The 23,937-nt window shown below is 39.1% G+C and overlaps 1 protein-coding gene across 2 annotated transcripts in view; it reads left to right on the top strand.

Annotated features, from left to right (window-relative positions):
* Nucleotides 1-23,937, top strand: part of agap3 (ArfGAP with GTPase domain, ankyrin repeat and PH domain 3) — a 346,315-nt gene that overhangs the window by 130,221 nt on the left and 192,157 nt on the right. For both annotated transcript variants that reach the window (XM_057856980.1, XM_057856979.1), the window contains exon 2: nt 20,613-20,671. In XM_057856980.1, coding sequence (XP_057712963.1) covers nt 20,613-20,671 — 59 coding nt within the window. The remainder of the gene's footprint in view (nt 1-20,612; nt 20,672-23,937) is intronic.

The following is a 23,937-nucleotide window of genomic DNA, read 5'->3' as shown; positions in this document are numbered from 1 at the left end:
TCATCTATATGAACTGTTATTATTACTCTATAACTGATTAAATTACCATATCATGTCAATAAATATATGAAAATAATTAAATCTTGTCTTAAAAATAGATATACAGTGATACCTCGACATACGATCGCTTCGACACATGATCTTTTCAACATCCGACGTAAAATTTGACTCGTCATTTGTTTCTACATCCGACGACATGCTCGAAATACAGTACGCCGATTTATGACAGCGCTGCAGTTTCTTTGTTTTCCCGCTAGACGGACGCACAGTGGATTTTCTTCTGACAGAAATCAACATGGGATCCAAGAATGTTAGTGTAGTTGGCGAAAAAAAGGAAAAAGGTGACACTTACCATTGAAATGAAGATGGAAATGATAGAAAAATATGAGTGTGGAGTGCGCATCCCTGAACTGGCTCGACAATACGACCGTAGAATGTCTACAATCTCGACGGTCTTCCTCCGACCTCGGTTCGCCAGTATAAGTTAAGGTGACAATTATTATTAAGGAAACATCGGCCAGAAAATACCCAGCTTTGTCAGGTTGTTAATCATTTATTTCAAAACTTGTGCAGTACAACATGCCAACTGTCGACCACAGCTGTCACGTTAGTCACGTGGTTCAGGGACACCATCTAATGTCGCAAAACACATTTGCAACATTAGAACCCGATTCATTACATGTATTATTATTATTATTATTATTATTACTGTTATTATTATTCCTATTTTTATTCATAATTTATTTGTTTTGCTCTATGTAATTGCTATCTGCAATCGTACCAGCGGTATTAATTAAGGATTTAGTGTAGGTTTTTGGACTGTCGAACGAATTAATGGAATTATAATGTATTCTTATGGGAAAATCCTGTTCGACATAGGACCATTTCGATTTACAAACAAGCAGTGTTGTTAATCTTACCTTAAAAAAAGTAATTAATTATAGTTACAAATTACATCTCCCAAAAAGTAATTTAGTTAGTAACTCAGTTACCTGAATGTAAGAGTAATTAGTTACTTGGCAAAATAACTGGTGTTTTCATGTTTATTTATTTATTATTTTCCATTCCAAAAAAAAAAAAAAAAAAAAAAACATAGGTCACGCAATGTGAAGTTCAAAGGGTTTTTGGGAAAATTGGCCCTAGCCCAATTCTTTACTCTAAACTTGTCTTGCGGATATTGCGATAACTAGATAGTAACATTTGCTATGTTTGGAAGGCATTTAATGTTGTGAATCAACAGTTAAACTTGTTAAAATTGGTTCCGTTATTACATTAGTTCCGTTCTGTCTACTTTCGACATGTGAAAGTTTTAAAACTGTTTCATCATTTAAAGATAGATTACAGTCAAGATTTTGCCGATTTAGGAGTACTTTAGATAAAACGTTACTTAGGTTCGCTAGGAAGGTTCTCTACAACAGAGCCTTCCTAAGAGGTCTACTGCTTTAAGATGGCGGCGAGTATCATTTCGCATCTAGTTCTAGTTCATACATGTGCTAACGTCGCTGTGTCTGTTATTTCGCCTCTCGTTCTATATACATGTGATATCTACCGTAGCATCATGTGGGCGTAGTTTGTAGGCTATCTGCTACAGACGGGTATTATTAGAGCCACCTAGCATCACGTTTGCAACGGCGTCACAACTCCCTTCCTTCCTCTGCTCTGCTCTCTCGTCTCCGTGAGTCCGTGTCCCTCAGACTTTTCTGGTGTCATTCAACCAACGTAGTAACGCATAGTAATTCACGCCTTTACATCCTCAGTAACGGGAAAGGCGTTGCAAAGATGAAAAAAAGTAATTAATTAGATGACTCACTACTGAAAAAAATAACGCCGTTAGTAACGCCATTATACTCTAACGCCATTATTAACAACACTGCAAACAAGGTCCTGGAACGAATTAACTTCGTATGAAGAGGTACCACAGTACACAAGTGACACTAGTATATCTCTTGTTTCCTGTTGTCTATCGGGGCCAAATAAAAACTAGGAGAGAGTTTAAAGTCCTCACTTTTGAGTGCCCTATGTGGAAAATGTTGGTTTAATTTTTTTTTTTACAGTGCTTTAAAGACTCCATGTGATTGATCACACAGGCTTGATCATAGGACTCGTGAGGGTTAAAATACAAAGCAGAATATTTTGTGCCGAAAAAAGGGCAAACATAAAAATCTCCTATGCTGCATTATTTTTTTTGGGTTGTCTTCCTATCTTCCCTACAAGCGACAGTACCTCGACCAATGTGAAGAACGGGATTTCGTCTTGTCATTTTGATACTCGTATGCTCATTGGTCACAAAGCAGGAGAGGCGGGGGAATACGTTTGCCAGCGTATTCTTAAAAGGTATTTTTTCATTCTACAGATTAGACACTATTTTCGAGTTTCATGGTAATACGTGACAATGCGCGTCTCTTGTACATTCAATACGGGATGCATACTTTTGTTTCTGAATACGGGACGATTCCGTTTTTCAAGGGATGGTTGGCACCCTTACTAAGATCCACACTAATTGTAGCTCCTGACAACACACTTCTTTTCATTTGAGTCTGTTTATGTGTCTGGGTTAATGCTGCTGTTTTTGGCTAGCTCACATGAACTTAGTTTAACAGTTAATGCTTTAATTTTCAAATATAAAAAAAAATAGCCTCTAAGAAGTGAGATGATTGCCACTTTCATCATTTGGCAACATTTTTTTCTTCTGTGTAAAACACTAGCATTGAAACTTGGGTTCAGGGCATTTGGAAAGAGTATGTCAGTGTAGATTGTCAGTTAACCAGGTCAGGGTAATCCACAAAGGTTAAATCGAGGCAAAGGTGAAACATCTTCAAAAGTAGCCTTTAAGGATTCTGAGGAAGGTTCTACCAGGAAAAAATTAGAAAGAAATCCATCAAGTCCATGATTTTTTTTTTTCACCTAGAAGTGGGCCTGCACAATACAACACCGCCATTGCAATGTGCGCATGCGCAATCGTCCCATTGCTGGACGTGTGATTTTTTGTTTTGTTTTGAACATGTTAACTTTATTTTGCTTCATAAATGCAGCAAGTGTCATGCCACTCGGATCCATTCACAGATGAACCCCCTTAGCCTGGATTAAACAGTACAGGTAGTCCCCGGGTTACGACATACTCGATATACGCGATTTCGACTTTACAACAACGCAGTCTCGTCCACCATTGTCTCCAGTCATTTTTTTTTTTTTTTTAAACTGCGTAAACAGCACCTTTTGTACCACACAGTATCTTATTTTGAACTTTATTAATTTGACGCATTCTGTCCTCACTTAACCGGAAGTTGCTCCGCTTGACAGACAGCAAACAAGGCAATTATGATTTTTGAAGCTTTTTCGTTCCTTCACTTTTGAACATTTTTAAAGCTGAAGCACACATATTTACACTTACGTTCAAAACAACACACATTTTAACAATAGACCACCTGACACAAAACAATTGGTGTTCAAACGTCCATCTCGTCTGATCAAAATGCAAATTTAAATTACCCTAATTTTCCTAGCAAAAGCCAGCTAGCTTAAATGCTATGAATGCTAACATGTTTATAATTTTCATGGCTAACCGCTCACATATAACTCCATATACCGCAGCTCTAAATTTAATTACAAATGCATACACAAACATATATAGGCTGAAAAAAAACCATATCTCCTATATTCATGTCAGACGACTCTCCTACTCAGTCATAAAGGCCTAGGCGACAGTTTAGCCACACTAAAAGCTGCCACCAGAGGGCAGTGTATCCTCATCATTAAACAAAATACAATACTTTTGGACTTTTTTCATAGTTATTTTTTAAAAAGTTAATTCTGATTTACGCGGAAATTCGAGTTACGTCGCCAGCGTAGGAACAGAACTCGTTCGTAACCCGGCGACTACCTGTATTATAAAAATGCAATGAGGTCATGGTGAGTCAATCCAAGTATTCCCAAACAGAGATATTGAAGTCATCTGGCGGAAATTCTTCTAGTTTTAATATTGCATTATATATCTCAAACCTCTAAAAAGACACAATAACAGTTTTTTTCCAATGTCGTTCAGCTATAACCTGAAGTCAAATATGCTTCTTTAGTTTTGTCTCTATTGCAATGTGTTCAATGTAGGGGCACACGTTTAGCTCCAAACTCAATATTTACTTCAGGAACAAGTCGATAGAAAAACAGCTATAATAAAAAGCTAAGATTGAAATCACAATTCAGGTGTGTGTGATTGTAAATGGTTTGGAGTTACTGTCAACAGCAGGTGGACCTTGAACACACAAAGGTGTTATTTCATGTTGTTGAATTGCGTCCTAAGGTCAGGTGTCCTACTGCTGGTTTTGTGTTGTCGCTGGTTACCTCGGTGATATATCACGGAGCATGAGCGGATCCTGTCATACTTGTCCGTTATAAGCGCGAGGCAGTAAGACATCAGGAATGTAGGTGTGCCTGTTGAGCGCTCGCTGCCCTGGGTGGGACTCACTGCCTGTCACTACCTGTCTAAAGTGCTCTCTACCTAATTAGATCCTGAAAGCAAATACACCCCCACCCTGACAACACATCTGTGGAAGTGTTTCTTGATGGCGACCCTGTACTGTTCTGCAAAGTATACAAGGGGGATGGGATTGTGAGGGATTTGAGGCGTCCCACTAATGACCCCACACCACCCACGACCCCATCGATGAACAAAGCTGCTCTGTTACATAGATGGATGCATGAGTGATCTTTGTGCAGGGATAGATGTGATGAGGGGAGTTGAAGTGTTGAAATGGCGGGAACAAGCTTCCAAACTTCTCCGTAAGCTGCATAGGGCTGATTTTTTTTACTTGCTGTAAACCTACTAAACTGCTGTACACTTTTGGTGTGCACTTAGAAAATTACCGTATTGGCCCGAATATAAGACGGCCCTAATTATAAGACGACCCCCTCTTTTTCAAGACTTTAGTTTGAAAAAAGACTTTTTGAACACCAAATTAATTTTTATACAGAAAATAATTACAGTACATCTGAAACAAATGATTATAACAATATACTGTATTTGAGAGAAAAAGCATGTTATTTTGCCCCATTCAAATCTCAATATGTGAACATTCAAATATGTAAACTAAAGTGCAATCACATTCGTAATTGAATGGCTTCTGGTTTTTGAAATGTAAATAAACCAATCTATTGTGATAAAACAACAAAATTGCAATAACTGCATTAACCATCAAAGTGAGGTCTAACTGTATCTGTAGTCTTGAAACAAATCTGAATAAGGGAACACAAATTGCAATAAAATAATGCAAACTGGTTAAACTTGAGAGTTGCTGAGATTTGTCATGACAGAACATTAATCCTCAAGGTCAGAATTCGCGTCAATGATATCTGGCGCCATTTAGCGTCGTGAATGGGTATAATGTCTAGATCCCGAATATGAGATGACTCCCACTTTTTGAGTCTTATTTCAATCCAAAAAACACCATCTTATATTCGGGCCAATACGGTACATCTGTTAGAGAGGAAGATGAGAACGAACTCTCATGATGGCCTTTTACCTTATGCATGACCTGGAGAGATGTAAACTGAATACATGTTGTCCTTGGTTTTGTTTGTCATCTTCAAAAGTGAAACTGAAAGAATTTGTTTAGTTTCTTTTCTGATACATATAATGATAATGATAGCTGGTGTAGTCTACTTCGCAGTGACAACTTGCCTTTATTCTCACATTTGTTATAGTTAGAAGTTTAAGGGAGTTTATTGATTCTATTTGTGTAAATGAATTGTGTTCGAGTGTAAATTGTTTGGAAACATTGTTTACATGATGTCTGTTTAAGTACTCAATTGCCTTTACAAACCTAAACTAAGAAAAAACACTCAACGCACTGTTCTTGATTTTATCTTTTTATATTGATGCCCTACCTCAAGGGTCCCCAACCTTTTTTGCACCACGGACCGGTGTTATTTGGGTCTTTTTTTCACGGACCGGTGTTCTGACAAATTTTGCAACCCATCAAAAATTGCAACGATGCAGTTCTGCGCATGCGCGTAACGTTAAACATAGCCGCAAAATGCGCAAATGCAGCGATTCCAAAGTAAACACTACAAACTTTCATGAAAGAAAGGAATATTAACTTACGTTTGATCATGGAAGGACTTGTAGAAAAGTTCTCCTCAGATTCATCCTGCCATGTAAGCTAGGGTGACCATATTTTGATTTCCAAAAAAGAGGACACTCGGCCCGGCCTTGAGATACTTGAATTTTACTCGAAGATCACTCAAAGATGCGTATATCTCCCACTTTTTTTTTTACTCAACAGGCTTTATTCTTCCTAAAAAAAAAAAAAAAAAAAAAAGAATAATTATTTAAAAAATAATGTAATGCAGACTCATGGAAATGTAGTCCAGTTAATACACACACACACACAGTTGGCTATGTGCCAACTCAACATTTTTTTTAAAATTACGATCACGACAATTGTCGTTGACAAAATGTTATTCCCACTCAATTTTTATTCTCATACAATGTTCCAAATTGTACGCAAACAATAACTGAAATAAACTGACAAGCGATTCAACCAGCATGTTTCCAAACGCAGCAGTTCAAATTCAAAATTACATTGCCCATAATGCCTAGCGCAGCTGAGGTCAATGATTGCTACCCCATTAGCGAATACGGGAGCCGAGGCAAAATCAGACTTTGCTATAAAAGTTTACTACCATCGGCAGCGCAAAGATGCGACAACAAACGGGATTTTACAGATTACACCAGTACAAATCTCCGACAGAAGTCATCAGTTGCCATTATATACGTATTTATCGTAAAAAAAAAAAAAAACTCATAAGCAACACAGCTATTTAGCTATACTAGCATTCAACCACTAACGCAGAACAATTACAAGACTCATACAATATACTGCATCTCTTTGTACACATATAACCCTATGTACAACAGAAGACACGTGATCGACATTAACTGGAGAAACTTACAGAAAGGTGTATGGAGCCACGTCTTTTAGAACTTCTTATTGAACTCCTTACTGTAGTCTGAGCTCTCCCCAAACCGTCAGTAGAAGGTGGTAATTCCCCATGAAACAAAGGGTGAACTGCCAACAAAAAAGAAGAAGATCTACTCCTTCTCCCGCCCCTACTAGTAGGAGCAACGTCAACGCAGGCAAGCGCTGCCCCCTAGCGGCCGGAGGAATTCTCTTCAAGTTGGTCCCGTTAAAAAAAAAAAAAAAAAACGGACATTTTTATGAATTTATAAAACCCGCCCGGACAACGAGGATACTGCGTGAAAGTAAGACTTGTCCGGGCAAAAGAGGACGTTTGGTCACCCTAATGTAAGCTTCACACAACAGCTGCACACCGCGCTCACCATTAACAACTTCGCCTTGTCGTTAAACATTAATTAAGAAGCCCGCTTCACATGATACGATGTTGGAAATTGTAGCAAGGTTTTCAACGCTCTTGTCGCGATGTCAGGATATTCCAGAATGACTTTAATCCAGAACCTCGGTAGAGTTGTTGTCTCAAATGTACGTTTAATAAGGTCGCAGTCATTTGCGATCTCTCTGTTTATTCACAAACGGGTCACGAATCCACTCCTTCGCAGTTCGTGGGTCTTCGAGGCTGTAGGCTCGTCAAGTGCCCTTTTCGCTGTAAAAATATCCTTTTCGCCGTAAAAATATTTCCAAAGATGTCTGTTTTCCTGTTATCTTCACTCGTGTGGGGGCTAATTATTTCCGGGAACAAATGTGCTGCGCCGCGGCCTAGTAATACGCTATTATCGAGGACAAGCGCACATAGATATATTATATACACAAACAAGATGTACTGCTAGCAGTCCAATCAATGGACTTCTATGACAACATTGTAATCAATCCCGTAGTATTATATCTAGAGTAGACAGAGATATTGGTGTGTTAAGCAGGGGCACAGGGTTAATCCGGCCAGAATGCGGTCGTTATTAAATTATTTTTTTCTTCGCGGCCCCGTCGCAAATGCGCCATGGACCGGTACCGGTCCGCGGCCCGGCAGATGGGGACCCCTGCTCTACCTTACTTCTGTGTTGACCTAGATAGAAAATGGCATATTGCAACAGTGTTATCCCTTCTGTGAATCTTTACTCTCTCAAAGGCTGACGTTTTCCTTTTTTAAGGTCTTCTCTCATGTTTTCCTGCAGATTCCTCAATAGCCATTTTAAGCAGTAGGAAATTGGAAGCAAATCAGACCCTAATCTGCTCGAACCCGCCAGACTCCTCCATCTGCACATTTGAATAAAAAAGAGCCCCCAGTTGAACCAGCCTGTATCATTTAGCCCAGTAGAAGTTATCTCTGTCTGAATCATTTGCTTTGAGCGTGTGGAGCAGGCCGCATCACGGAGACTGCATTGAACCAGTGGTGAGCTATGGAGATGTTCGTCTCTGCCTCGGCTGATTGTGTTTATCACAGAGCTCTGCAGATAACGGTTTGATGTTTGGCCATTCAGCAGAACAGTGATAACGGCTCCAACTAGTTGCTCTGAAAATTGCTTCTAAGAGAAGAAAAGGAAGGTATTTTGACATTTTCTTGTGATTCTGAAAAATGAAGAAAAGCCCTGGCATTTATGGGTCTGTTTTCTGTCAGCTAAACTTTTGACTTGGGATCACAAACTTAATGCCTGCGGGCAGCAGGTATTCCACAGGCCTTTTGTTAACGTAACTCACCAATGATGAGACAATGTGATCTACTAGGAAAGTGGTCATTATACAGTGCATCCATCTCGTTTCCATTTCCTTTTTGAGGTCACGGGCAACAGGCAGAATAAACCGGCAATCATTGGCAGGCAAGGCAAGGCAAGGCAAGGCAAATTTATTTATATAGCACAATTCAACACGAGGCAATTCAAAGTGCTTTACATCACATGAAGATCATAAAAATCACATTTAAATCAATACAACGTAAAAACCAAGACAAAAGATCGCACTTAATCACAGAATAAAAATGAATAAATACAAATAAAACAAAAATGAAAAATAAAACAAAAACTACTACTCCTAATAATAATTGAAATCAGCAATGGAGATAAGCACAAGAGGAATAGAAAGCAGGTAGATTGAAATATATAGACAGTTATGGATATGCAGTGAATACAGTACAGTCCAGTACAGTACAGTACAGTACAGTACAGTACAGTACAGTACAGTACAGTACAGATAGTCCCCGGGTTATAAACGAGTTCCCTTCCTACACTGGCGACGTAACCCGAATTTCCATGTGAATTGGGATTAACCCCTTTAAATATCCCCTAAATCGCAAAATAACGATTGAAAAACATGCATTATACGTCGTATTGACAAAATTAGATAGAGTGATCCAAAAACATGCATTATACGTCGTATTGATAAAATTGGATGGATGGATATGGGTAGATAGATAGATAGATAGATAGATAGATAGATAGATAGATAGATAGATAGATAGATAGATAGATAGATAGATAGATAGATAGACATTCCCTTCTGTAACACCAATCACGCAGTAGTTATTCTTACAGTTGACATTTATGAATTTGTCACCTTCAAACTATGAACACACAATTAGAAAATATGATACAATACAGTGATACCTCGCGCCATCAGGCCATCGCAGATTTTTTTTTTTAAATAAAAAAAGTAAATAAATGTAGTATTTTATAGAGCTGTCCAAATCCGATCACTTAGTCTCTCACTCCCACTCCTTTTCTTGGTCAGGCAGTGCCCTGGAGTAATGTTTGATCTTGCCAGAGACTCTTGTAAGCCGAAACTTCAGAGCGCTGCATACGTCAATCATCGTTTAACTTGTTAAACAGTTGCTGTGGCAACTCATTGTGTGTAAGTGAGCAGCTTGAGCAGATTTAGGTGGACTCACTCTATGAAGCATTTAATAAAGGCAAGCATTTTTCTACTTTATTCTTGTTTAAAAATAATTCGGTGGGACAGTAACATGTTTAAAAACCATTTATTAAAAAATATATACTATACAGTGCCTTGCAAAAGTATTCAGCCCCCTTGAATCTTGCAACCTTTCACCACATTTCAGGCTTCAAACATAAAGATATGAAATTTAATTTTTTTGTCAAGAATCAACAACAAGTGGGACACAATCGTGAAGTGGAACAACATTTATTGGATAATTTAAACTTTTTTAACAAATAAAAAACTGAAAAGTGGGGCGTGCAATATTATTCGGCCCCTTTACTTTCAGTGCAGCAAACTCACTCCAGAAGTTCAGTGAGGATCTCTGAATGATCCAATGTTGTCCTAAATGACCGATGATGATAAATAGAATCCACCTGTGTGTAATCAAGTCTCCGTATAAATGCACCTGCTCTGTGATAGTCTCAGGGTTCTGTTTAAAGTGCAGAGAGCATTATGAAAACCAAGGAACACACCAGGCAGGTCCGAGATACTGTTGTGGAGAAGTTTAAAGCCGGATTTGGATACAAAAAGATTTCCCAAGCTTTAAACATCTCAAGGAGCACTGTGCAAGCCATCATATTGAAATGGAAGCAGCATCAGACCACTGCAAATCTACCAAGACCCGGCTGTCCTTCCAAACTTTCTTCTCAAACAAGGAGAACACTGATCAAAGATGCAGCCAAGAGGCCCATGATCACTCTGGATGAACTGCAGAGATCTACAGCTGAGGTGGGAGAGTCTGTCCATAGGACAACAATCAGTCGTACACTGCACAAATCTGGCCTTTATGGAAGAGTGGCAAGAAGAAAGCCATTTCTCAAAGATATCCATAAAAAGTCTTGTTTAAAGTTTGCCACAAGCCACCTGGGAGACACACCAAACATGTGGAAGAAGGTGCTCTGGTCAGATGAAACCAAAATTGAACTTTTTGGCCACAATGCAAAACGATATGTTTGGCGTAAAAGCAACACAGCTCATCACCCTGAACACACCATCCCCACTGTCAAACATGGTGGTGGCAGCATCATGGTTTGGGCCTGCTTTTCTTCAGCAGGGACAGGGAAGATGGTTAAAATTGACGGGAAGATGGATGCAGCCAAATACAGGAACATTCTGAAAGAAAACCTGTTGGTATCTGCACAAGACCTGAGACTGGGACGGAGATTTATCTTCCAACAGGACAATGATCCAAAACATAAAGCCAAATCTACAATGGAATGGTTAAAAAATAAACGTATCCAGGTGTTAGAATGGCCAAGTCAAAGTCCAGACCTGAATCCAATCGAGAATATGTGGAAAGAGCTGAAGACTGCTGTTCACAAACACTCTCCATCCAACCTCACTGAGCTTGAGCTGTTTTGCAAGGAAGAATGGGCAAGAATGTCAGTCTCTCGATGTGCAAAACTGATAGAAACATACCCCAAGCGACTTGCAGCTGTAATTGGAGCAAAAGGTGGCGCTACAAAGTATTAACGCAAGGGGGCCAAATAATATTGCACGCCCCACTTTTCAGTTTTTTATTTGTTAAAAAAGTTTAAATTATCCAATAAATTTTGTTCCACTTCACGATTGTGTCCCACTTGTTGTTGATTCTTGACAAAAAATTAAAATTTTATATCTTTATGTTTGAAGCCTGAAATGTGGCGAAAGGTTGCAAGGTTCAAGGGGGCCGAATACTTTTGCAAGGCACTGTATATACTTATATACATATGAACGTTTTTTTTTTTTTTTTTTTTTTTTAATACAATACTTCAGGGAAAAGTTGAAAATGCTAAATCTGAATAAATAGATTGAACACCAAAAATTATTATAATTTTTTTTGGGGTGGGTGTGGGCGCTAGTTTGCAGTTTTTCACTTATCGCAGCAGGTTTTCGTCCCCATTAAACGTGAAAAATGAGGGATCACTGTCATGACAAAGAGCGTGCAATAATGTTATAAAGTAAATCAATAGAGACATATTTGCTTACAAAAACATACTTCAATGGCTGCACAATGATACCATGGGGAATAAGGTCCAAATCTTGGCCAATTCAATATGGAAAACGGCAGCTATTAGTGGCACTGGTCCAGCGGTGAAAACAAACGCTGCTCAATAAGCTAGAGGACAAATAGCGAGCTAACAGGGGGAGGCATCGCCAAGCCTGCGCCGTTTACCGTTTCTCTGCCTTCTTTAAATGTTAACTTGTGTTCACCCCCGCTTCCCAACGTGAAAGCAACGCTTTAAACAAACAGAAAATAGCGCTGGCGTGACGTCAAACAATTCCGAGTGCAACAAAGTAAAGCGGACCGCACATATACTGTAGTTGCCTGGCTCTGCCAAACTATTCTCCCTGTATTTTTCAAACACTGAGGGAAATAGTCTGGGAACCATCCCATTAACGGCTTTTTCGAGCAGGTACAAAATCAATCGACAAATCAGATTCGTTTATTTGCGTGACGTGTTCTTCACGAGCAACGTCACTCTTGCGCGTCAAAAGTCGTCTCCACAACACAGATGGTCAACGGGATAACCGAGAACATGTTCCAATCCGCGGTAAATTCTGTTTTAAATGACCAAAAACACATCGACACGAGTCATTGACAATAGTCTGTCTCGCGCTAGCCATGTTGAATAAACTCCGCTCTCTTCGTATGTTTACTTCCGCGTGCAAGTCCCTCGTGCTTCCGTCGTCAATCAATAACGTCACGTCTGCCCGTCGCTGATTGGTCCACTCCGCTGTCTGTTTGCTGTGGCGTGCTCCGCCCTGGAAATTGTATCCGTGGGAATGGTGGCCAGACTCAATAGCTGGAACAGCGTTGAGTCTAGTGTACCAGGCAAATACTGTAGTATAATGAAATACCATATGCATAGCAATTATTGTAGCCATCAACCATTTAGATGAATAAGAAATAACAAATAAAATACTTTTCTTACCATCAATGCTGGGAGGTGGCAGATGAGCGTTACGTTCCAGACCGTCCCCATGATAAATGACTCTGCAAAGTAACATGCAAATTCTGGGCATGTCCCACCGGCGGGAGACCCTGGGAACAAGACAGGACACGCTGGAGAGACTAAGGCTAGGTTCATACCGCAGGTTTTAATGCAAAAATCCGATTTTTTCGTGTTTTTCCGACTCGAGTGAAGCAATAACTAGACGGTCTGAACGTGACAAGTCGCATAGAAGTGGACCATTTCAAATCCGATCTGGGTCACTTTCGTATGTGGTTTAAATCCGATCTGGGCCACATTTTTCCAGAGTATGGCTGCCGTCTGAACTGTCAAATCTCCCAAATGGGAATTCATGGAGCAATTACGTCAGCAAAGAGCGAGAGGCACGGAGGAAGGCAGTGATGGAGCTGTACATTCGCGCTCGGCTTTTTGGGAAGAGACGGGCTTGAGAACAGTCATTTTAAAAAAATAAAATGGGGTGGGGGGCAATGTTCCCACGCTTCGCTTACATATATTCAGCGCACAAGAAAATCTATGCAGCGCACAAAATAAAATTCAACAGAAACGTATTGTACTGTCAATAGGAATACTGTCTGTCAGTGCTGCAGTGATATGTCAGCGCGACGCTCCTATTGGTGTGTTCGATACGGCAACGCGACGCTCCTATTGGTGCGTTCGATACAGCAACGTTACGCTCCTATTGGAGCGCTTGATACGACAACGCGACATTCCTATTAGTGTGACGCTCCCATTGGTAGAGAAAAGTGAGCTTGACTCCTGTGCTGATTTACTGAAGCAACATTCCTCTGACAATCTTTGCGAGCGCTACAGTATTAGTTATTATCCGTTATCTATAATTATTTATTTATTTATTAAGGGAATTTAACTAGTTTTAAGGAGGTGTACGGAGAATAGGAATCTTGAGTGTCCTTATTGTCTGAACAGTTCTAATGTTCGAGTTTGATATACTTTACTGCCATTGTGGTTGTTAATTATGTTTTATTTATTAACTTACCCATGCCACAACTGGACCTTACCCTGGCCAAAGCAGGACTCTTCCTATGTTTAAAACAGGACTCTCACATATAACATACAGTAGTACACATCTCATGAACAACGAGATTTTGGTCTTGTTCATTTTAAGTAGGCCAAATCAATTAAATTAAAAGTAAAGTAATGACAAATGATGCTGTAATTTCATTCTTTAAATGAGCAATGTAACTTGTTCTGATCCAAGGTTTTGAACAGGCGTGAGACTGGATTGTGGCCACCCTGTACACATCTGATGTTGCTCACCGTGGTACCCCGTATGCTCAGGAAGCTTGTGTGTCTGCTCAGACACATGAAAAATTAGAGGGAACATTTGTGGGGGGAGGCTTGAGAATGCTCGGTTTTATTTTGGTGTGCTAAATGAGCAGTTCTGTATTTCAATATTGCTCACATGACCGAGAGTCGGGGCAAACTGACTTTATGTGTGCATGTATGCACGACGCACACACGAGGTGCATGCATTCTATCAATCCGTTTAAACTTTGAATATAAGACTAAACGGGGATTATTTATGTCTGTTATTTGTGTCCTCCGTTTGGAAATCAAAAAACAGATATGACAAAAAAATCGGAATTTTGCTTCAAGACCTGCAGAATGAACCTAGCCTATGTCTCTCATCTGGCTTGGGAACATCCTTGGGATCCCACCAGAGTAGCTGGTTGAAGTGGCTGGGGAGAGGAAAGTCTGGGCTTCCCTGCTAAAGATGCTGCCCCTGTGACCTGACCCCAGATTAAGCGGAAGATGGATGGATGGATGGATGGATGGATGGATGGATGGATGGATGGATGGATGGATGGATGGATGGATGGATGGATGGATGGATGGATGGATGGATGGATGGATGGACGGACGGATTAACTTAATGGCTACCATTGATGAACTAGGACGGCTGCAAATGAATGATCATGTTTCAGTACCACTGACAATGATAGTTTAAAAGGATTCTACAATCACCGCCGTCAAATGTTGCCAAAGAGTTAATCGAATCATACAAAGCGGGCCATAGTATACTCTGCAAGACTGATTTTGTTTTTCTGATGGTCTGACAGTGAACATCATTTGATGCCCAAAAGAGGGAAGCAGAAGCACTAATTGCAAGCCTTAAGTCACCCCCTATAATTTAAAGTGGGGAAGTTGGTTGGAAAAATGTTTGAGGGGGAAATATAGGTTTCAAGGTCCCCTTTCCCCACTGAAATTAACCACTGCGCATGGACGTTTTATTTTTTTTTCTTGCTGGCGTTGCGTTTTTGCCCTTGCAAATGTAATATGCCAGGAAACTGACTGGTGATTTCAATTCAAGTTTATATGAGCGGTGAAGTGAAAACACAGCAAAACAAGCTGAAGCTTCTAGCCGCTCTCTCATAGACAAAGACCCTGGTGTCCTGTCAAGGCATCAAAAACGCAGGGGGCTTCTTGCCCCCACCCCCTACTATAGACATTCTGGGGCACAGTCATTTGGGGATGCTCATTCTTTAAGGGTGACGTAAGTAGAGCACATGGATTCAATTAGGCCGTTTTATATGCAGGGTTGTGCTGTATCTATCTGCTGCTGGGATGGCACCAATTTCTTACCAGTGATAAAACGATACAACAAATAAGTAGCAGTCCCCTAAACCAACAGGAAATGCTTTAAAATGACCCATCGGCCACATCGGGGAGGAGTTTACATACATGCAAACAGTCAGGTCTCTTCTTGCGCTGCATGTTTTGACATGTTAAAGGTATAAAGACAATGTTAAAGTGCTGTGTAAAACTACACCACTTAGGAGGAAAAGTACACACAGAGGCTTCTGTAAGATTATACATGTACCGTGGGAAGTCTTGATTTACGATGTAAACTTCTCATTGGAGGGCCTTTTACACTTTAATAGCAGGCGTTGCAGTACTTTAAGCATTGATACAGAGAAATTAGTGTGTACATGTTTATCACTGTGGTGATGTGATGATCATGTATGTTTACTTGAGTTTTCAAGCTGTTATTTTCGCCAGGCTGTTGAATTCCATCAGATTTAGCTAAAGTTGTGATCCTCACCAGTAAAGTTGCTGTAATCGTTGTTACGACATGGCCGTTTTTCCCCATCTCTGTGAGAGATTCACCTTTAAAGGTCACTGGGAAGCTAAACAAGTTAAATTGAGTCAGTTAATGTGTCTCTTATGGGTAAAATGGGGGGGGATTGGGAACTGTGAAGTGTGGAACCCTCTCACCAAAGAGGCTGGGTGGTTGTGTTTGGCGCAGGTCTTTGACAAATTGACACCCTCAAAGTGCTTGATTGCAAATTTCCCCAAAGCACCTCAATATGATGATTGAATTATTCACTCACTAATGCGAGCTTTGTGAAAAATCATAACATTTTTTTTCCCGTCTTGGTAAAACCATAACCATTTTTTTAACCAGTGTCTTCTGACCCAAGAATGTATCAGCCTGATGAAATAATGTTGTTGGAGATTGTTTGCACATTATTTTAGTTGAACTTGTGATGAGTATCAGCTGAGGCACAAACAACATCAGATCATTACACAGTCACTCTTTATTTTTATGTAACACTTGAAGATAATTATAATTTTTCCACAATTTTTTCCCTCATTTGAATCAATGCAGGAGTTTGGGAATAAAAGTTATGAGTTCTATTGAAAATGCCATGAAAAAAGAAATTTCATTTATCATTTGAAATGTTTCTTACGGTCTACTTTGAGGTGGGAGTTCAATTCAGTTTATCAACCATAACACTATTCTACTATTGACGTCACTAGATAATAATAGGTGGCGTGACAAAATATCAAAATGGTGATATATCGTGATACATTGCATCCAAAAAGCTTATCTAGACGTTCATGCCAAAAATCAAGATACAGTAGTACCTCAACATACGATCGCTTCAACACACGATCTTTTCGACATCCGATGTAAAATTTGGCTTGCCATTTGTTTCTACATCCGACGACATGCTCGAAATACAACGACATGACAGCACCGCGGACGGACGCACGGCAAATTTTCTTGTGAGAGAAATCAACACAGGTTTCAAAAAGGTTTATACAGATGGTCAAACAAGGATAAATTGACACTTACCATTGAAATGAAGATGCAAATTATAGAAAAATATGAGCGCGGGGTGCGCATCCGTGAACTGGCTCAACAATACATCTCCACGGTCCTCCTCCGACCACCGTTTTCCAGTCTTTATAAGTTAAGATGACAATTATTATTGTTGTAACATCGCCAAAGAAAGCACCAGCTTCGTCAGGTTTTTATAATTTATTTCAGAACTTATCCAACACAAAACGCCTCCTGAACTCCAAAGTTGACGGTGTTCTCAAGAAAACATTGAAAGCGAAAGTAAACTCTCAGCCGCACCACTCCCTCTGTGTCAAGTCAGCCACGCGTTCAGGTACAGAACTGTTACACTATAACAGGAATTATTATTATTATTATTATTATATTATTATTCCGTTTTTTATTTATAATTTATTTGTTTTGCTATGTGTAATTGCCATTTGTAGTTGTACCAGCAGTATTTATTAAGGATTTAGTGTATGTTTTTGGGCTGTGGTACGAATTAATGGGATTATAATGTATTCTTATGGGAAAATCCTGCTCGACATATGACTATTTCGACTTACAAACAAGGTCCTGGAACGAAATAACTTCGTATGCAGAGGTACCACTGCATCTTTTTGAAAAGGTGCCAATGTTAAGTAGAAATGTGCGAAATTTCTGATTCTTAGATTATTTGCAATTTGGCCGCGGAAGATTCGAAACAATTCACAAACATTAAGGGTGTAACGGTACATGCATTTGTATTGAACCGTTTCGGTACAGGGTGCTCGATTCGGAACGGAGGCGTACAGAACGAGTTTCTGACGTAATGTAATCCTTTACTTTTCGAGGCTGTGAGTTGATCGGGTTACAGTTTCTTTGTGTAGATTATATTTACTCCGTCTTCTCTACTATAATGAGGACCAACACGGTAACACAGTATAACCCAGAAACGTCAACATCGCGACAACGTGGCCGGCACGAGAACACAGTGAAACGCGGGCGTTTAAGTCAATCAGCCAATGCACACCAGTCGCAGTGCGGCCGCACGCATCCCAGAAGTGGCTCAACGCAACGCACTCGAAAAGAACGGCACAGTTTGTTATTTGACGCGAGACGCGGCCCTCCTGCGTCAATACTACTAGCTAGGATCGGGCAGACCGGAGGTCACTCGTGTAAAAATACGGTGGATCCGGTCGATTTTCAAACTAATATGCAATCGTAAGTTCGTAACCCACTTTGGAGTCCATCAGATCTCTTGAGTGGTAGATCGGGGCATAGTTGACTTTTCTTTGTTGATTTACTGCTGTCTTCTCTGCTATAATAATAACCAACACAGCCCTGTGTTCAACACAAAACCCTCTTACCACAACAAAACAAATAACTAACTAATATTCACATAGTAACTAAAGTTATACAACATAAAATATACAATATAAATGAATACTACATCACATTTGTAAAATATAAACACGTAATAAAATAAATAATAGCCCATTTAAATAAAATAAATTGAAATGAGCTGAAACACCTATAATTAAATAATAAGAATAATACACAGATCCTGCTTACACAATTAAATTTATTAATTTCTGTGTGGCGCTTTAACTTGAGAAAATCCACCAATAAAGCTTTTGAAAACTGTTCATGAGAAAAAAAAAGATTCATTGAGGCATTTCATTTGTAAAATACATGATTGCTTTTCTCTTTAGCATAGGATTTCTTTTTTCTTCTTTCTTTCAGAAAGAAAGCTGACCAATATGCAGGGTCTGAAAGGCAAATTGTTGTTGGATCATTATCTTTAAATACCCGCTACTTTTTGAGCAGAATTCTGGATTTTTATAGGCTAATGTTCCTATTGATAAAATCACAAAAGTGTGTAATAAACAACTAGCACATTTATATTTTGCATTTTGTTTTCTTACTGTACCGAAAATTAACCGAACCGTGACCTCAAAACCGAGGTACGTACCGAACAGAGAGTTTTGTGTACTGTTACACCCCTAACAAACATCCATATTCCGATTATTGAAATGTGCCAAGTAAAGTGGAACTCAAACACAGTCAGCGCTGTCTTCGGGACGCAATGAGGAACGGACCGAGAGTAAAGATCAATGCTCAACTCACGGCTCTTGCTCATCTCATGACGCTAGATAAAAAACAATCATGCCTGACTCTCGCCGACAGCCGCTACAAACTACGCCCACATAATGCTACGGTAGATATCACATGTATAACGAACTAGATGCGAAATGACAGACTCGGCGGCGTTAGCAGCACATGTATAGAAAACTAGATGAAAAATGACAGACTCGCCGGCGTAGTAAACAGCCGCCATCTTAAAGCAGTAGACTTCTGTGGAAGTCTACTCCTAAATCAGAAAAATATTGAGTTGAATCTATCTTTAAATGATGAAACACTTTTAAAAATTTCACATGTCGAAAGTAGACAGAAGGGAAATATTGGAATTAAGGGAGCAATTTTCACAACTTTAACGGTTGATTCACAACATTAAATGTAGTTCAAAGCTGCTGATGGCTTGAGTATTTTATTTACTGTTTTGAACTGTTAACTTGATACTGAAATAGTAGATTATTTAAGCAGTAGAGGATTTTTGTACAATATTTGTAACTAATGTACGAAACATTAAAAACAGCTCATCGCTGGGGGGGGTGCATCGATAATCGTTTTATAATTGACTCATAGCCTCTGAAATGTAATCGAATCGAATCGAATCGAATCGTTAGGTGCCCCAAGATTCCCACCTCTAATATTAAGAAGAAAAAAAAGGAACCAACAAATTTCTACCAAAATTTTCCACCATAACAGTCTCAGTTAACTCTATGGCTGACATTGACGGCGCTCAAAGCCCAATCCATTAAGACTGGGAAGGGCCAGAGCATTCACAGTCCCTCTTTCTGATTTTTGGGGCATTTACAGGTCGCTCCCTGTTGAGTTTGAGTCACTGCCTATTCATTTGAGAGATTCCCGGGTCACTTCATGTTGATTTTAGGTTACAGAACAAGAAGTGACCCTAAAATGGCACCAAAATCAACAGGAAGTGACTGAAAATCAACAGGTAATGACCTGAAATGGCCCTCATTGCCTGGCATTGACTACCACTGAAGGCCATAGAAGTGGGAGAGTCCCGTTTGAAGTGGGAGGGGTTCATTCACTGCTACCCCTCCAGTTCAAATAAATTGGATGTCTACAAGTGATAAATTTACAGCAGAAGGATGAAGATCGCTTGTTTTTCTCTTTATTAGTTGTTTTGTAGAATATCCTAGATTCATTTCTTGACCAATGTATCGATAAAATTTGTTTCGCTGTGTCGTGAGGTTATCGTTATCGTGAGCTTTGTATCGCAAATCTATCGTATCGTGAGGTACCAGGAGGTTCCCACTCCTACTGGATATCCAATCCATTTGAACTGGGTGGGCCTGGCAGTGATTGATAACTGCTGCAAAGGGATTGGACAACTATTGCTGTCATTGTCAGCGAATAATTTAACAAAATAATTGTGTGTGTTTGATGGCTTTATGGAATAATGATATTTTAATAATGTCCTGATCCAATTCAATAATTGGAAACCTGGCCCGATGACGTCATTCATATATAGAGTATATTAAATGACGTGTGTTTCATGAAATATTTATCACTATTGACTCTTTTATTTGGTCCATTTCTTTGCAGACTCTTTTGTCAACAGCCAGGAATGGACGCTGAGCCGGTCGGTACCAGAACTGAAAGTGGTGAGTAATAGCAGCACCCTCTTCCAAGTCAGCCTCCCCCAATTCCCTCTCAGAGGTTTTGAACTTCCTGTTTGAGTTCATATGCATCATGCTTACATTCTTCTTTTTATTTATTTATTTTTTTTAAAACGCCTAATGAGTTGGCTGGACATTTCTAATGCAATTAGTGTGATTTTATTTTTTTACTGTAATTAAATGCCTGAAGGCGTGAGTGACAGTTTCCATTCTGGGTGAGTGACAGACACCTCTTGGATTAAATCCCAAAAGATTTTCAGAATAAAGAGAGAAAAAAAGATTAGAATATGAGGAAACAAAAACACCATTTACACTTAGGGAACAAATCAAGTTTGATCAAATTAGTTTAAAAAATGTATTAAGAGCAAACAAGTAATCCATTTTTTGGAATAAAATTCGTCCCCCGTTTTCCTCGGTTAATGGGGACCAGAACCTGCCGTGATGAGTCCAAAACCGCGAAGTAGCACCCAAAAAAAAGTAGTATGTGTTCAATGCATTTATTCAGATTTAGCATTGGAAAGAGATACATATAAGTTAGGTTTTTGTACTTTTTCCCCCAAAGTGTAATTAAAATAAAAAACTTTTATGTATATATGTACTCTACATATGTATATGTATATAATATATATATTAGTAAATGTATGTATGTATGTAATGTATGTAGATTATTCAAATGTAATAATTCATCATTCAAGTTTTAAACTTGTTACTGTCCCACCAAATTATTTTTAAACAAGAATAAAGTACAAAAATGCTTGGCTTTATTAAATGTTTCATTGAGTGAGTCCACTGAAATCCGCTCAAGCTGCTCACTTACACACAATGAGTTGCCACAGCAACTGTTTAACAAGATAAACGCTGATTGACGCATGCAGCGCTTTGAAGTTCGGTCTCTGGCCAGATCAAATCCAAACGTCTCAATCATCACTAACTTTAATAAGCAACTCCAGTGCATTGCCTGACCAACAAAGAGCAAGGGAGAGGGAGGGACGGAGGGAGAGTGGGACTACGCGATCGGCCCGGGACAGCTCATCTGTATTTATTTATCTATTTTTTTAATCGGAAAATCATTGAAAAGCTTAAAATCTCAATTTTTTGAGGGGAAGAAAATTTTTGAACAGGAGGGCATTTATAAAAAAAAAAAAAAAAAACCTAAACCCCCTAAACCAGACATGTCCAAAGTGCGGCCCGGGGGCCAAATGCGGCCCGTGGTCAAATTTCATCCGGCCCCCAGCCTCTGTCATAAGATCAATAACGTCTGGCCGGCACACAGACTTAATAAATTGGTCAGGAGTACTGCTACCAGCATATGAAGTAGCTTACACATTAAATGCTGATGCTCATTTCCCTACTAAAAGGCAGCAGCCCTTCAAGCAACATTACCCCGTGTGACCCTATACTTCCAATTTTCTAAAATGGCAACAATCAACAACAACAACAAAAAAGTTGAATGCGACGGCCGACGCTTCAAGGATAGATGGAAATTGCACTATTTCTTTATTAAAATACGCAACAACTGCGTCTGCCTCATTTGCAAAGAAACAGTCGCTGTTTTTAAAGAGTTTAATGTGAGGCGATATTACCAAACAAGACACGCTGACATGTACGACAAGATTACAGGGATGGTACCTAGCGAGAAATTGAAGCTAGTTTAATTTTACAGCAGCAGTATTTCACAAAATCGAAAGAGAACGCCACAAAGGCTAATTGCGAGATTGTTGAAATTATTAATTTAAAAAAAATAAAGCAAATGTGACACACAGAATGGCTTGCTAAAATGTGCTTAAATATATTGTTCTACGTAAAGAACGTCAGCCAAAGTCGTCCCCCCACATTTTTACCACACCTAATCTGGCCCCCTTTGCAAAAAGTTTGGACACCCCTGCCCTAAACCCTAACTCGAGGTGAGAGCATGAGTGAGCATTATTAAAGACACCACAATTTTAACGAGATATTATCGCGTACTTACCTTGTTTCGATCCAAAAACTCTGTATAGCATGTCTCACCGAGTGTCAAGACACAGCTATGAATGGCCACAGCTGGACTTTTTGGGGATTTTATGGTTGAAACACGGTATTATAACAAGGGTCGCAATGCAGAAATCGCAGACATCAAGGAGTGGTCAAGATTTTCTTTTTCAAATATTTACCCTTTAAAACATTTATTATTATTTATTATTATCTATCATCTAAAATATCGGGGGAAATGCGACAGTAACAAAAAAAAAAAAAAATACAATTAAGTGATAGTTATGAGGTAGCTATCCATGACCTATTTACAGACACTATTTTTTTCATTGTGACATAATTTGTTTAAAAGTTTAAAATATGCGAGTGAGTAATTTTATAAAGTCTTTTTTTTTTCCAACTAAATATTAGGCATCAAATAATGATTAGAAACTAAAAATGATAGACATTTCGAATTATAAATGGCGGAAAACACCCAGGTGACTTGACGTTCCGCTCTGAGACCCCCAATTTAGCCAATTTTCAAAATTGTCCGATATGCATGTGTGGTACATCAATGGAAAGCTTAAAATCTCAATTTTCTGGGGGAAGAAAATCTTTAAACAGGAGGGCATTTAAAAAAAAAAAAAAAGTTTTTTGAACAGCAAAACCCTATCTGGAGGTGAGAGCAAGCGAGAGCAGAATTTCAGACGCCATGACTTTAAGGAGATATTATCGCGTACTTACCTTGTTTCGATCCATAAACTCCATGTAGCATGTATCACTGAGTGTCAAGACACAGCTGTGAATGGCCAGCTTTTGGTGGATTTTATGGGTGAAACATGGTAATATAACAAGGGTCGCGATGCAGAAATCGCTGACATCAAGGAGTGGTCAAGATTTTCTTTTTCATATATTTACCCTTTTAAAGGTTTTTTTTTTCTATTTTTATTTGTTTGGATCAATTATTTATCATCTAACATATCGGAGAAAATACGACAGTAACAAAATAAAATACAATTAAGCGATAGTTACGAGGTAGATATGACTTTTTTACAGACGCCATTTTTGTCATTGTGACAATTTGTTTGAAAGTTTAAAATATGTGAATTAATAATTTTTTAAAGTCGTTTTTTTTTTTTTTTTTTAAATGAAATAGACATCAAATAATGATTCATAGCTAGAAACGACAGACATTTTGAATAATAAGTATAAGTAATTACCTTCGTTTTATGGCTGGGTTGAAACAAAAGTGGTTGCGCGACGTCTGTAAACGGGGTTTTCAGGGTAAAACGGACGAATTA

This window comes from Corythoichthys intestinalis, chromosome 14 (genome assembly GCF_030265065.1).
Source record: "Corythoichthys intestinalis isolate RoL2023-P3 chromosome 14, ASM3026506v1, whole genome shotgun sequence".
NCBI lineage: Eukaryota > Metazoa > Chordata > Actinopteri > Syngnathiformes > Syngnathidae > Corythoichthys > Corythoichthys intestinalis.
Note: the sequence above shows the minus strand (reverse complement) of the source record. Positions and strands in the feature narration are given on the sequence as shown.